At 45.3% G+C, this 16,586-nt stretch overlaps 1 protein-coding gene across 1 annotated transcript in view; it reads left to right on the top strand.

Moving 5' to 3' along the window:
* The window catches only part of nwd1 (NACHT and WD repeat domain containing 1), a gene marked incomplete at both ends in the record, with an annotated part of 72,107 nt that extends 55,700 nt beyond the window's left edge, over window positions 1-16,407 (top strand). Inside the window, 4 exons of the mRNA XM_084311509.1 lie at window positions 5,350-5,696; window positions 9,833-10,036; window positions 15,005-15,110; window positions 16,052-16,407. Coding sequence (XP_084167635.1) covers window positions 5,350-5,696; window positions 9,833-10,036; window positions 15,005-15,110; window positions 16,052-16,407 — 1,013 coding nt within the window. The remainder of the gene's footprint in view (window positions 1-5,349; window positions 5,697-9,832; window positions 10,037-15,004; window positions 15,111-16,051) is intronic.
* Between the last annotated feature and the right edge of the window lie 179 nt (window positions 16,408-16,586).

Below are 16,586 nucleotides of genomic sequence, written 5' to 3'. Positions count from 1 at the left end.
TACCACACTACAGAAGGTTAACCTTTCACTACCACACTACAGAAGGTTAACCTTTCACTACCACACTACAGAAGGTTAACCTGGTTAACCTTTCACTACCACACTACAGAAGGTTAACCCTTTCACTACCACACTACAGAAGGTTAACCTTTCACTACCACACTACAGAAGGTTAACCTTTCACTACCACACTACAGATGGTTAACCTTTCACTACCACACTACAGAAGGTTAACCTTTCACTACCACACTACAGAAGGTTAACCTTTCACTACCACACTACAGAAAGTTAACCTTTCACTACCACACTACAGAAGGTTAACCTTTCACTACCACACTACAGAAGGTTAACCTTTCACTACCACACTACAGAAGGTTAACCTTTCACTACCACACTACAGAAGGTTAACCTTTCACTACCACACTACAGCAGGTTAACCTTTCACTACCACACTACAGAAGGTTAACCCTTTCACTACCACACTACAGAAGGTTAACCTTTCACTACCACACTACAGAAAGTTAACACTTTCACTACCACACTACAGGTTAACCTTTCACTACCACACTACAGAAGGTTAACCTTTCACTACCACGCTACAGACGGTTAACCGTTTCACTACCACACTACAGATGGTTAACCCTTCCACTACCACGCTACAGACAGTTAACCCTTTCACTACCACACTACAGATGGTTAACCTTTCACTACCACACTACAGACGGTTAACCTTTCACTACCACACTACAGAAGGTTAACCTTTCACTACCACACTACAGGAGGTTAACCTTTCACTACCACACTACAGAAGGTTAACCTTTCACTACCACACTACAGAAGGTTAACCTTTCACTACCACACTACAGAAGGTTAACCTGGTTAACCTTTCACTACCACACTACAGAAGGTTAACCTGGTTAACCTTTCACTACCACACTACAGAAGGTTAACCTTTCACTACCACACTACAGATGGTTAACCTTTCACTACCACACTACAGAAGGTTAACCTTTCACTACCACACTACAGAAGGTTAACTTTTCACTACCACACTACAGACGGTTAACCTTTCACTACCACACTACAGAAGATTAACCTTTCACTACCACACTACAGAAGGTTAACCCTTTCACTACCACACTACAGAAGATTAACATTTCACTACCACACTACAGAAGGTTAACCTTTCACTACCACACTACAGAAGGTTAACCTTTCACTACCACACTACAGAAGGTTAACCTTTCACTACCACACTACAGAAGGTTAACCTTTCACTACCACACTACAGAAGGTTAACCTTTTACTGCCACACTACAGAAGGTTAACCCTTTCACTACCACACTACAGAAGATTAACCTTTCACTACCACACTACAGAAGGTTAACCTTTCACTACCACACTACAGAAGGTTAACCTTTCACTACCACACTACAGAAGGTTAACCTTTTACTGCCACACTACAGAAGGTTAACCCTTTCACTACCACACTACAGGAGGTTAACCTTTCACTACCACACTACAGAAGGTTAACCTTTCACTACCACACTACAGACGGTTAACCTTTCACTACCACACTACAGAAGGTTAACCTTTCACTACCACACTACAGAAGGTTAACCTTTCACTACCACACTACAGAAGGTTAACCTTTCACTACCACACTACAGAAGGTTAACCTTTCACTACCACACTACAGAAGATTAACCTTTCACTACCACACTACAGAAGGTTAACCCTTTCACTACCACCCTACAGAAGGTTAACCTTTCACTACCACACTACAGAAGGTTAACCTTTCACTTCCACACTACAGAAGGTTAACCCTTTCACTACCACACTACAGAAGGTTAACCTGGTTAACCTTTCACTACCACACTACAGAAGGTTAACCTGGTTAACCTTTCACTACCACACTACAGAAGGTTAACCCTTTCACTACCACACTACAGAAGATTAACCTTTCACTACCACACTACAGAAGGTTAACCTTTCACTACCACACTACAGAAGGTTAACCTTTCACTACCACACTACAGAAGGTTAACCTTTTACTGCCACACTACAGAAGGTTAACCCTTTCACTACCACACTACAGGAGGTTAACCTTTCACTACCACACTACAGAAGGTTAACCTGGTTAACCTTTCACTACCACACTACAGAAGGTTAACCCTTTCACTACCACACTACAGAAGGTTAACCTTTCACTACCACACTACAGAAGGTTAACCTTTCACTACCACACTACAGATGGTTAACCTTTCACTACCACACTACAGAAGGTTAACCTTTCACTACCACACTACAGAAGGTTAACCTTTCACTACCACACTACAGAAGGTTAACTTTTCACTACCAAACTACAGAAGGTTAACCCTTTCACTACCACACTACAGAAGGTTAACCTTTCACTACCACACTACAGAAGGTTAACCTTTCACTACCACACTACAGAAGGTTAACCTTTCACTACCACACTACAGCAGGTTAACCTTTCACTACCACACTACAGAAGGTTAACCCTTTCACTACCACATTACAGAAGGATAACCTTTCACTACCACAGTACAGAAGGTTAACCTTTCACTACCATGCTACAGACGGTTAACCCTTTCACTACCACACTACAGAAGGTTAACCTTTCACTACCACACTACAGAAGGTTAACCTTTCACTACCACACTACAGACGGTTAACCTTTCACTACCACACTACAGAAGGTTAACCTTTCACTACAACACTACAGACGGTTAACCTTTCACTACCACACTACAGGAGGTTAACCTTTCACTACCACACTACAGACGGTTAACCTTTCACTACCACACTACAGGAGGTTAACCTTTCACTACCACATTACAGAAGGTTAACACTTTCACTACCACACTACAGGAGGTTAACCTTTCACTACCACACTACAGAAGGTTAACCTTTCACTACCACACTACAGAAGGTTAACCTTTCACTACCACACTACAGAAGGTTAACCTTTCACTACCACACTACAGAAGGTTAACCTGGTTAACCTTTCACTACCACACTACAGAAGGTTAACCCTTTCACTACCACACTACAGAAGGTTAACCTTTCACTACCACACTACAGAAGGTTAACCTTTCACTACCACACTACAGATGGTTAACCTTTCACTACCACACTACAGAAGGTTAACCTTTCACTACCACACTACAGAAGGTTAACCTTTCACTACCACACTACAGAAAGTTAACCTTTCACTACCACACTACAGAAGGTTAACCCTTTCACTACCACACTACAGAAGGTTAACCTTTCACTACCACACTACAGAAGGTTAACCTTTCACTACCACACTACAGAAGGTTAACCTTTCACTACCACACTACAGAAGGTTAACCTTTCACTACCACACTACAGCAGGTTAACCTTTCACTACCACACTACAGAAGGTTAACCCTTTCACTACCACACTACAGAAGGTTAACCTTTCACTACCACACTACAGAAAGTTAACACTTTCACTACCACACTACAGGTTAACCTTTCACTACCACACTACAGAAGGTTAACCTTTCACTACCACGCTACAGACGGTTAACCGTTTCACTACCACACTACAGATGGTTAACCCTTCCACTACCACGCTACAGACAGTTAACCCTTTCACTACCACACTACAGATGGTTAACCTTTCACTACCACACTACAGACGGTTAACCTTTCACTACCACACTACAGGAGGTTAACCTTTCACTACCACACTACAGACGGTTAACCTTTCACTACCACACTACAGGAGGTTAACCTTTCACTACCACACTACAGAAGGTTAACCTTTCACTACCACACTACAGAAGGTTAACCTTTCACTACCACACTACAGAAGGTTAACCTGGTTAACCTTTCACTACCACACTACAGAAGGTTAACCTTTCACTACCACACTACAGAAGGTTAACCTTTCACTACCACACTACAGATGGTTAACCTTTCACTACCACACTACAGAAGGTTAACCTTTCACTACCACACTACAGAAGGTTAACTTTTCACTACCACACTACAGAAGGTTAACCCTTTCACTACCACACTACAGAAGGTTAACCTTTCACTACCACACTACAGAAGGTTAACCTTTCACTACCACACTACAGAAGGTTAACCTTTCACTACCACACTACAGAAGGTTAACCTTTCACTACCACACTACAGAAGGTTAACCTTTCACTACCACACTACAGCAGGTTAACCTTTCACTACCACACTACAGAAGGTTAACCCTTTCACTACCACACTACAGAAGGTTAACCTTTCACTACCACACTACAGAAGGTTAACCTTTCACTACCACGCTACAGACGGTTAACCCTTTCACTACCACACTACAGATGGTTAACCCTTCCACTACCACGGTACAGACAGTTAACCCTTTCACTACCACACTACAGATGGTTAACCTTTCACTACCACACTGCAGACGGTTAACCCTTTCACTACAGAAGGTTAACCCTTTCACTGCCACGCTACAGAAGGTTAACCTTTCACTACCACACTACAGAAGGTTAACCTTTCACTACCACACTACAGAAGGTTAACCTTTCACTACCACACTACAGAAGGTTAACCTTTCACTACCACACTACAGAAGGTTAACCTTTCACTACCACACTACAGAAGGTTAACCTTTCACTACCACACTACAGAAAGTTAACCTTTCACTACCACACTACAGAAGGTTAACCTTTCACTACCACACTACAGAAGGTTAACCTTTCACTACCACACTACAGAAGGTTAACCTTTCACTACCACACTACAGAAGGTTAACCTTTCACTACCACACTACAGAAGGTTAACCTTTCACTACCACACTACAGAAGGTTAACCTTTCACTACCACACTACAGAAGGTTAACCCTTTCACTACCACACTACAGCAGGTTAACCTTTCACTACCACACTACAGAAGGTTAACCCTTTCACTACCACACTACAGAAGGTTAACCTTTCACTACCACACTACAGAAGGTTAACACTTTCACTACCACACTACAGAAGGTTAACCTTTCACTACCACGCTACAGACGGTTAACCCTTTCACTACCACACTACAGATGGTTAACCCTTCCACTACCACGCTACAGACAGTTAACCCTTTCACTACCACACTACAGAAGGTTAATCTTTCACTTAACACTTTCACTACCACACTACAGGTTAACCTTTCACTACCACACTGCAGACGGCTAACCCTTTCACTACAGAAGGTTAACCCTTTCACTGCCACGCTACAGACGGTTAACCCTTTCACTACCACGCTACAGACGGTCAACACAGAGTTAACCAGCTGTTGTCCTGTCCCCCCCAGGCTCTCCCTCTGACACCCTGGCTGTCTCCGAGGTGTGCTGCCTGGAGCTGGCGCAGCACAAACGCCTGCTCTTCTGCGGCCTCAGGACCGGCACCGTCTTCATCTACCCCTTAGCCCTGCCCCAGGAGACCCTGTGCATCCCGCCCCCCGAGACCCTCCTCGGGGTGCACTGCCTCGCCGTGGGCCCCCTGGAGAAGCGCGTGGCCGTGGCCTACGAGGACTCAGTGTGCGTGTTCGAGATCCTGTGCCGGGATAACTTCCCGACGGTGGAGGGGCCCCTGGCCAGGCTCGCCCTGCCGCTGCTCCAGTCTCCAGTGTCCTCCATGGCTCTGGTCTCGGACTGTCAGGTGCGTGGAGGAGGAATCCTTTTGGTTGCCCCAAACAATAGCTTAGTTATGATGATGATGATAATAATAATAACTTTATTTGTATAGCACTTTTCATACAGAAATTGCAGTTCAAAGTGCTTCACAGCAGTAAAAAAAATAACAGGCATAAGCGAGCATAAAAAAGATAGAGAGGTAGCCAGGTGAGGTCAATCACAGTGTTTCACATTAGGATCTAGCATCCCAATAGGCCTCTCTGTTTACGGTTTCATTCAGTAATAAAAAAAATAATAAAATAGAATAGACAGAGTAAAAAAGTGCTTTTTGATTCAGTTAAAAAATAGGCAACAAATTATAAAATAGAACGGACAGTAAAAAGTGTGATAAAATAGTTAAATAAAAATACAACAGAGCAGTGCATCGCTCTTAATACTTTGAGTTTCTTTACAAAGTTCTAACATACAGCAGAGCAGTGCATCGCTCTTAATACTGTTAGTTTCGCCGGCATTAAACCGGCGGGGGGAAGGGGAGTGGATGGAGATGTAGACTGGGCTGCGTGAATGCCTGTTCCAGTTCCGCGTTGCCGTTTTGCGCTCTAATTGGCCGAGCGCGCGCATGCGCGTTAAACTAACCTAAAGTTAGTTGTTCACCAACAATCTACAGACACAAACAAACACAGAACCGGACTGTTATATTAAATTAATTGATTGCTGTTTAACGCGTCCGTGTCCAGTTGTAAACAATGATGCATGTAGTTACTGTGTGTTGTTGTAGCCACCGGTTAATTCGCGATTTTTTTATTGGTTTGTCATGACAAACCAATTACATAATCCAACATTTGTGTAAAGGCACAACATATTCCAGTTAAGGGTATATTTTTTTAATGATTCGTTATGGCGTAATCAATACTTCCATTTGTATAAATTGCCTTAAGCGGAGCCTGGCTGAGGAGCTGGCTGAGGAGCGCGTCGCGGCTCATGCGCATGCGCGCGCTCGGCCAATCAGAACGCAAAACGGCAACGCGGAACTGGAACAGCGTTGTAGAAGGCATTCACGCGACCGGGCTAATGCGCTAAACCTGTTTTACAACAGGTTTGATACGGCTGACACTACTCCAGTTGCTCTGCCCACCCCCGCACCTCTCAGCCCCTCAACTCGAGCATCCCCCTCCCTCCTCCCAACTGCCCCCCCCCCCCCTCTCTGGTGCAGAATGTCTGCCCGTTGCGGCCCAAAGACCCGCTCCTCCCCCCAACACCTGAGACCCCCACAGTGTGGCTCTCTGCAGACCAGGTGAGTACACAGCTGAGCAAGTTACACGCAGGCAAGGCTGCGGGTCCCGATGGGGTGGTGAGCCCAAAGGTACTCAAAGCCTGTGCCTCTCAGCGAGCTGTGTGATGTGCTCCAGTTCATATTCAACATGAGCCTGAGGCTGCAGAGAGTCCCGACACTGTGGAACACCTCCTGTGTGGTCCCTGTCCCCAAGTGCCCGCGTCCCAGCACGTCCAAGGACTACAGGCCGGTGGCTCTAACCGCTCATATAATGAAGACCATGGAGAGGTTAGTCCTGGAGCAACTCCGCCCGGTGACCAAACCCCACCTAGACCTACTCCAGTTCGCCTACCAGCCACATTTACATTTACATTTAGTCATTTAGCTGACGCTTTTATCCAAAGCGACTTACAAGTTCTGTACTAAGTAAGTGTGGGTGTGTGCGGCATGAGTGTGTGCCCGCTCATGTTAAAGTGTCAAAGTGGCTGCTAGTGTGTGCGCGTGCACATCGTGCGTGTCGTGTGTGTGCTCATGTGTGCTTATGTGTGGATAGTTCAGTGTTCTGTGGCACTCAATGTTCATTGTTCAAGACTCTGATGGCCTGGGGGAAGAAGCTGAGCCTAAGCCTCTCTGTCCTAGTAGCTGGGGTTCGCAGGCGTCTGCCTGACCTCAGCAGCTGAAACAGGCTGTTATTGGGGTGGTGGGGGTCTTTCATTATTCTGCGGGCTCTGGATTTGCACCTCTTGTTGTATAGAACCTGCAGGGGAGGTAGTGCAATACCCGTGGTACGCTCGGCTGAGCGCACCACTCTTTGTAGGGCCTTCTTGTCCTGTGCCGTGCTGTTTCCATACCAGGCAGTGATGTTTCCGGTCAAGATGCTCTCTACAGCTCCTGAGTAGAAGGACTGGAGTATCTTCCCCGATACTCTGAACTTCCTTAACTGTCTCAGGTGGTAGAGGCGCTGTTTCGCCTTCTTTACTACTGTGTCTATGTGTGTTGACCATGTCAGATCCTCTGAGATGTGGACCCCCAGGTACTTAAAGCTGCTCACCCTGTCCACGGTAGCCCCGTTAATCATCAGTGGTGTGTGTGTCTCCTGCTGTCCTCTCCTATAATCCACGATCAGCTCCTTGGTTTTACCAATGTTCAGGAGCAGGCTGTTGTCCTGGCACCAGCGTTCCAGTACCTCAACCTCCTCCCGGTAGGCCTTCTCGTCGTTGTCCGAGATCAGCCCCACCACCACCGTGTCGTCTGCGAACTTCACTATGGAGTTGGAGCTGAACATGGCCACACAATCGTGTGTGTAAAGTGAGTACAGCAGGGGGCTCAGAACACAGCCCTGGGGGGACCCGATGCTCAGGGTGATGGTGTTGGAGGTCTGACCCCCCACCCTGACCGCCTGGGGTCTTTCACTCAGAAAGTCCAGTAACCAGGCGCTCAGGGCGGAGCTCAGACCCAGCTCGATCAGCTTGTCCACCAGTCTGGTGGGGACTATGGTGTTGAACGCTGAGCTGTCTTTAGTCGACGGTGAAAGATTGGACGTGTTTCGGCTGTCCTAACTGGGGTGGGTAGAGGATGCTGGGGGTAGAGGATGCTGTCATCTACCTGCTGAACCGAGCCTACACTCACCTAGACAAGCCGGGGAGCACTGTGAGAGTCATGTTCTTTTACTTTACTTAAAGTTCTAACATACAACAGAGCAGTGCGTCGATCTTAACACTTTGAGTTTCTTTACAAAGTTCTAACATACAACAGAGCAGTGCATCGCTCTCAACACTTTGGTTGGGTGGGGGGGTAACTGTACATTGGATTATCGACGAAACCTTACTTGGTCCCAAGAAGAGGGTCTCGTGTATTATTGGGTTAGGACATTTACTGTACATTGGAGGGGGTTGGGTTAGGACATTTACTGTACATTGGAGGGGGTTGGGTTAGGACATTTACTGTACATTGGAGGGGGTTGGGTTAGGACATTTACTGTACATTGGAGGGGGTTGGGTTAGGACATTTACTGTACATTGGAGGGGGTTGGGTTAGGACATTTACTGTACATTGGAGGGGGTTGGGTTAGGACATTTACTGTACATTGGAGGGGGTTGGGTTAGGACATTTGCAGGGGCTCCTTGAGAGTGGTTTTGAAAGTGGGTAGTGATTCACATTCCTTTACAGCTGTGGATAGGGCGTTCCACATTGATGTGTCATAATTGCGAAACGTGTTTAGTCCCTTGTTTGAGGCGACCATGCAAGGTGCCGACCTGCTCATCGGGAGCAGTTAAGGGTTAAGTGTCTTGCTCAAAGGACACTTCGACACACTGCCCGGGAGGAGTGGGAATCAAACCGGGAACCTCCGGATTACAAGACGACTCTACCTCCCACTGTCGCCCTCCCCCCAACTCCTTTCAGCCGAAGCTCATTTAACCCTTTCACTACCACACTACGGAAGGTTAACCTTTCACTACCACACTACAGACGGTTAGGGTTAGGGTTACAGGCGGTTAACCGTCTGTATAGTGTGGTAGCGAAAGGGTTAACCGTCTGTATAGTGTGGCAGTGGAAGGGTTAACCTTCTGTGGTGTGGTTGTGAAAGGGTTAACCCTTTGTCGTGTGGCAGTGACAGGGTTAAACCTTCTGTATTGTCACAGTGAAAGGGTTAACCCTTTGGTAGTGTGGCAGTGAAAGGGTTAACCCATTTGTACTTTGTAATAATATATATTTTTTTTACTATTAAACCTATTTTGATCAGAAGATCTGTCTACGTCGTAGACGGATCTTCTGATCAAAATAGGTTTAATAGTAAAAAAAATATATATTATTACAAAGTACAAATGGGTTAACCCTTTCACTGCCACTCTACGATGATATAACCGATGAGTCCTGATCCACCACAGGTGCTGTATGGGACCGGCTGCGGGCAGGTGTCCCTCTATGACTTCACGAGCGCCAGGGCCGCCCCCCTGCAGGGACACAGGAGCAGGGTGACGTGCGTGACCGGCAGCAACTGGGGGAAGCACGCGCTGGTGGGCTCCGAGGACGCGGTGCAGAGGCTGTGGGCGCTGACGCCACTGGCGCTGGACCACACCATGGAGTACAAGGTTTTTTCTACACTTTTATTATTATTATTATTATTATTTTTTGTGTGTTTTTGGTAGATTTTTATTTGTTTGTGCTACCGGGCAGTCCGGTAGAGAGAGAGAGAGAGAGAGAGAGAGAGAGAGAGAGAGAGAGAGAGAGAGAGAGAGAGAGAGAGAGAGAGAGAGAGAGAGAGAGAGAGAGAGAGAGAGAGAGAGAGAGAGAGAGAGAGAAGGGAGACAGAGCGGGGGGGAAGACATTCGGCAAAGGACGCCGGGTCCGGGAATCGAACCCGGGTCGGCCGCTTCGCGACGCAGCGCGTTACATGGGTCGCCACGGTTTGGTTGTTTGTTTTTATTAGGATCCCCCATTAGCTGTCAAATTAATGACCACTAGTCTTCCTGGGGTCCTCTCAAGATAATACAGAACAGAACAGAACAAATAGAGGGGAGAAGTCAATTTAAAAGTTGTTAGTGTACGCACTACTACCATGAGAATATGTGGAGTGGAACAGTCTGAATGTGGTGCTAAAGCAATGTCCAAATATGAGACGGTTCAAACTGAATGATAAGGACATGATGTTCACGAGGTACAGGGATGAGGAAGGGACTTGACATTCACGGGTGTTTACACTTTTATTTAATTTCTTTCATGTTTTACATAATATAGTTTTTGTTTTTTGTTTTGCATATATATATATTTGTTTTGTAAAGTTTTAAATTAGTACACTCATTTGAGTAGTGGAAAAGGGGTAGTATTAAATAAGTGTATACTTCTTCCTATGCGAACATGTAAATTGAGTTATGTTTTGCTTTTGTTTATTTTATTTTATTTTTTTAATTTAATTTCTTGAGATCAATGATTTGTTTTGATTTTATATTGTTTGTATTTATTTACAGTTTGAAATAAAGATTTCAAATCAAATAAAAAATCAAATCAAATCAATACAGAATGTAATTAGCAATACAATTCAAACAATATATATATATTTTTTAAGAAGAAAGAAAAATACAGCAAAATAAAAACATTAAATAGTTAATCACATCTTACTACATCAGTCTCATTTACATAATTTAACTTTTTAATATATTTTAAAAACGATGTATTATTTACTTCCCTTGTGGAGACTGGTAGCTGGTTCCAGTTGAATATGGCCCTATAGCACAGTGGAGATGAGAGGTGAGAGGGCAGATGATGGTATAGGAACAGTACTTAATGTATTCCTGAATACTGTGCCTGTTTTAACAATTTTTTAGAGGTGCTTTTTGTGTTATTCGTCTCTGGACCATAAGTCAATCGGATGACGAGCGTAAATATGTAAGTGACTGCATGGTCTAGACCAGGGGTTCCCAAACTTTTCAGGCCGGGACGCCTGTACGTTAATGCCAAGCAAGCAGTGCAAAAATGCTTCCGCATTCGTCACCGCACGCTAGTGCGGTAAAGCGCCCTTCTTTTCAGACAAATGCTACCGTGCGTGCACCGGCGGCGGCGTGCTCGCTCAGGTGCGTGCGTGCGCCGGCGTGCTCGCGCGAGGTGCCCGCGCATGCGACACGAGCGGAGCTCAATATATATAAGTCACCGCCCCTAAATTCAGTATCTAGCAATAGCTCAATTGGCAAGGACACATGGCTGTGGATCCTATGGCTTGTTTGCTGGCGAGTTCGAATCCCATCGAAAATATTTTTTAACGTGATTTTTTTTTAACGTGTATTCTTTCGCCGATTAAGGTTAGGCATTGTTTCGGAGTTGGTTAAGGTTAGAACGGTTAAGTTTAGGCGCTGTTAAGGAGCTGGTTAAGGTTAGAGTTTGTCAAAGAGAATGGCAATATAATTTCTATGGTTAAGGTTAGGCATGGTTTCGGAGTTGGTTAAGGTTAGAACGGTTAAGTTTAGGCGTTGTTAAGGAGCTGGTTAAGGTTAGAGTTTGTCAAAGAGAATGGCAATAGACAGCCTATTTCCGCGCGACCTGGGCGCTGGGCGGCGGAAAATGAAAGGCGCATTACTGCATGCCACTACGGTAAGTTTTTGCACTGCTTGCTTGGCATAAAGCTACACGCGGCCGGGACCCAGAAAATAAGGCGTCAGAGAGCCGCGGCCCAATGCACATCGTCAGGCTTTTTATTTTTATTTTTTGCCAGGCGACCGATTTTTTAAGCCAAATATCACTTCAATCCTATTAAGTTAGTTCAAGTTAGTTATTCATTTATATGTGCTATTTATGAGAGGGCTAACTTGTTGCAAAATAATAATGATAATAATAATAATAGCCTCATTAAAATACTATTGTTATTTCGGTTGTTTTCAGCGTTTTATGTGCATAATCTGTTATTTAGTTTGAAATGTTCGTTGAAATAAGTAGATATTTCGTTTTTGTTTATTTATTAAGTTAATATAAAACCATATAGTCACATTTTAGAATACAATAGAATTTTAGAATACAACTAGAAACACTGTCCCGGCCTGCTTCTAAGTTCAGTGGCCTGACAAAAAAATTAAAATAAAAAAAATTTGGAAATCATCTCGCGGCCCTTCCGTGGCTGCTCGCGATTCCAAAGCCCCGACTTTGGGAACCACTGGTCTAGACAAGTCCCAGGGTGGCAGCTAATCTGTTTTACAGGAGCCATCTTTAATGTTTATGTACTTGGAACAAACGTTGCTTGTGGAGGTCTCCTCTTGCGACACCCTCACACTTCTGTTTGCAAGCTATGCTTCTCCTGCACGCTCCATCATGACACCATGACCGGCAAAGAGGCTGGAATATAGGAAGAGGGAAGACAGGCTGGAAGATGAATGGGACATGTCCTCACGGAAAACTCAACACATGTCATTAGCGAATCTGACTTGTGCTGAATAGCAATCGACTGCTTAAACATCCAGGAATGTTTCTCAATTTGATGTCAAAACTAGCCAAAATCGTTAGTCTAGTTTACCAACATTTTCGGCCCAATTATCATACTCATCATCAGCACCACCACACCCACACGGTGCTCCTGATTAGAACAGCAAAGAAAAAGATATGTTTGTCAGACTGAGAGAATTTTAGACTGAAGTTATATATTTCAGTATAGAGACTATGGGGATAGAAATAATGCAAAATAAACATTTTGGTCAGTCTTTCTTGAGTTTAATACCCATATAACCCTGCAGTTCAAAGAGGTAAACACAGCTTTATCAAAGAATACTTGGGAAAAAAGAGTACACATACATTTTCATTCAAAAACGTGGCCGTTAGGAACTGGCCACTTACTTGGCCCCTGGAAGTGCTGCTTGCAGCGTTGCATTCCGTCCGAACAGAACGCGTGATGCGTAAATCCACAGAATCAGTTTCTGAGAGTTATGGTTCAAAAGTTATAGATCAAAGTGTAAAGTTTATTGTTATTGCGCCACCATCTGGCCAAATATATTTCTGGATCGACACAATCCAGGGAAAAACACATTTTGTTTCTGAGTTATGGTTCAAAAGTTATAGATAAAAGTGTAAAGTGTGTTGTTATAGCGCCACCATCTGGCCAAATGGCACCATATTTGACTGCATTCCTGTGGGTCTTCAGGAATACACCCGCCGAGTGGGAAGTTGATTGGACGAATGGTTCTCATCCGTCCTTCGGATGAGACGCTAAACCGAGGTCCTGACTGAATTCGGTCGTTAAAGAACCCAGGATGCCTATCGTAAAGAGTAGGGGGTTCCCCGACATTCCTGGCCAAATTCTCAATCAGGTCTCTGACATCAAGGCCACCTAATCATCCCTTCCCCTTAATTGGCTGATATCATTCCCTGTCTCCTGAGCCGTTCAGCCACTGTGTAGTGTGATGTGTGCCGGGTGCCAGTGTATGGTAGCCATTGTGTAGTGTGATGTGTGCCGGGTGCCAGTGTATAGTAGCCATTGTGTAGTGTGATGTGTGCCTGGTGCCAGTATATGGTAGTCATTGTGTAGTGTGATGTGTGCCGGGTGCCAGTGTATGGTAGTCATTGTGTAGTGTGATGTGTGCCGGGTGCCAGTGTATGGTAGTCATTGTGTAGTGTGATGTGTGCCTGGTGCCAGTGTATGGTAGTCATTGTGTAGTGTGATGTGTGCCTGGTGCCAGTGTATGGTAGTCATTGTGTAGTGTGATGTGTGCCGGGTGCCAGTGTATGGTAGCCATTGTGTAGTGTGATGTGTGCCTGGTGCCAGTGTATGGTAGCCATTGAGCCTGCGTAGCCCAAGGTTGGGTGCTACCAGTGGTGGTGAAGGAGGCAATTTCCCTAACCCTATGTTGTAAAGTGCTTTGAGTGTCTAGATTAGAAAAGCACTATATAAAAGGGTGGCTGGGTGGCGCAGCGGACTAAGCGCTTGTCACAAACGCGAGAGACACTGGTATCGAATCCGGCTGTCAGCGTTGCCTCCGGTTTGGCCGGCCGTCATACTGGCTCAATTGGCAGGGTCGGCGGGAGGGAAGCCGGTGGGGTGGTATTCTGGTCGTTGTAAACAGCGACTCCTACAGGTCGGTCAGGGCGCCTGCACAGCGCCCTGACCGCGCTGCCAGGTGGAAAGATGCTGCTGGCTGTCTCCTATGTCTCGGAGGAAGCATCTGATAGACTTCAGGGCTCCCTAGACCGACCAGTAGGGGGCCCATGCGAGCAACGACCAGGAAGAGGAGGGGGGAATTGGCATAACGACACAAATTGGGATGGGAGGAAAACACAGAAAAACAGGAGATGAAAAAGTGGATAAAAAAAAAGCACTATATAAATGCATATATGAGATATATACAGATACACATGCAGCCCCTGTTTCCAAACCATACAACCATACACCAAAAATACTGTATCTAATAAAACACATATGACAATAGGCTTTGCTTTTGTGTTAAAAAGAAATTCGACAGAGATGCAATTGTTTAAGCTAGTCAGACACGCACGCACAGAGATTGCTTCCTTCATAGCTAGATATGAGAAGTTGAATTTCACTTTTTACCTGCATTGTTTATAGTTGATTGTTTATTGTTTGATAGGGTTTCTTCTTCGAGGGCGTCCTCTCTGCGGCCTTTTCGGAGAGCGACAAGTTCGTCTTCACAGGATCCCAGGACAGAACTGTCAAAGTCTGGGATGTTGCTACTGGTAGGTAGCCTGCTAGCATGGTCGTGTTTCCACTGGTAGGTAGTACTGTATTTGCAAATCTGGTATGTCATAAATGTATAGATGTAGCAGTACTGACTATCTGTATCATATGTCATGTATGTCATATATGTCCTGATAAATTGAAAATGGGGGACCCTGATGTAAACAAGACGAAAGTCTTTCTCTGGTCTGCATCCCCTTAACAATTGTGTGTATTGAGCTGTACTGTATTGTACCCATTCTGCAATCTGTTAATAAAGTTTTCAATCAATCAATCAATCAGCCTGCTAGCATGGTCGTGTTTCCACTGGTAGGTAGCCTGCTAGCATGGTCGTGTTTCCACTGGTAGGTAGCCTGCTAGCATGGTCGTGTTTCCACTGGTAGGTAGCCTGCTAGCATGGTCGTGTTTCCACTGGTAGGTAGCCTGCTAGCATGGTCGTGTTTCCACTGGTAGGTAGCCTGCTAGCATGGTTGTGTTTCCACTGGTAGGTAGCCTGCTAGCATGGTCGTGTTTCCACTGGTAGGTAGCCTGCTAGCATGGTCGTGTTTCCACTGGTAGGTAGCCTGCTAGCATGGTCGTGTTTCCACTGGTAGGTAGCCTGCTAGCATGGTCGTGTTTCCACTGGTAGGTAGCCTGCTAGCATGGTCGTGTTTCCACTGGTAGGTAGCCTGCTAGCATGGTCGTGTTTCCACTGGTAGGTAGCCTGCTAGCATGGTCATGTCAGGTACACAGATGAGATATATATATATATACAGGTACATAGGTCTACATATGAGATATATATATATACAGATACACATGCAGCCCCTGTTTCCAAACCATACAACCATACACCAAAAATACTGTATCTAATAAAACACATATGACAATAGGCTTTGCTTTTGTGTTAAAAAGAAATTCGACAGAGATGCAATTGTTTACGCTTCCCCCTCTTTCCCAGGAAACCTGTTGTACGTCCAGTACGTCTACTCGCCCATCGTCAAGATGCTGACGTACAGGAACGGCTTTGTGGCCTTGTCCCAGCAGGGCTACGTCATCAAAGAGGTGTTCCGATGCCCGGAGCACATCAGCCCGGAGTACAACCCTCTCCGGAACGCCAGGGCCCAGTACCGGGTCACCTCCAGGGAGAAGGGGTCAGAGGTCAAGGCCCAGTACCGGGTCACCTCCAGGGAGAAGGGGTCAGAGGGCGCTCAGGGAGCCACGTCAGAACTCCAGAACTACAACCCCACCCAGTTCAACTTTCACTTCATGAACATGCTCAATGCAAAGCAGTCCAGCGCTTGTCGGTTACTATGAAGGGTTAACATAGAGACGTCATATATAGAGTTGTCACAATACCATTTTGACTTTGATACCGATACCAGCCTAAGTATCACAATACCGGCTCTAAAACCATACCACGGCAAAAACCTAAAACATCAGGAAAAGTAATGGAATATATTAGGCCTGTCCCCGACTAAGGATTTGTATAGTCG

Source organism: Notolepis coatsorum (genome assembly GCF_963971535.1).
Source record: "Notolepis coatsorum genome assembly, chromosome: 3".
Taxonomy (NCBI): Eukaryota; Metazoa; Chordata; class Actinopteri; order Aulopiformes; family Paralepididae; genus Notolepis; species Notolepis coatsorum.
The sequence above is the reverse complement of the archived record's forward strand: the minus strand, read 5'-3'. Positions and strand labels throughout refer to the sequence as shown.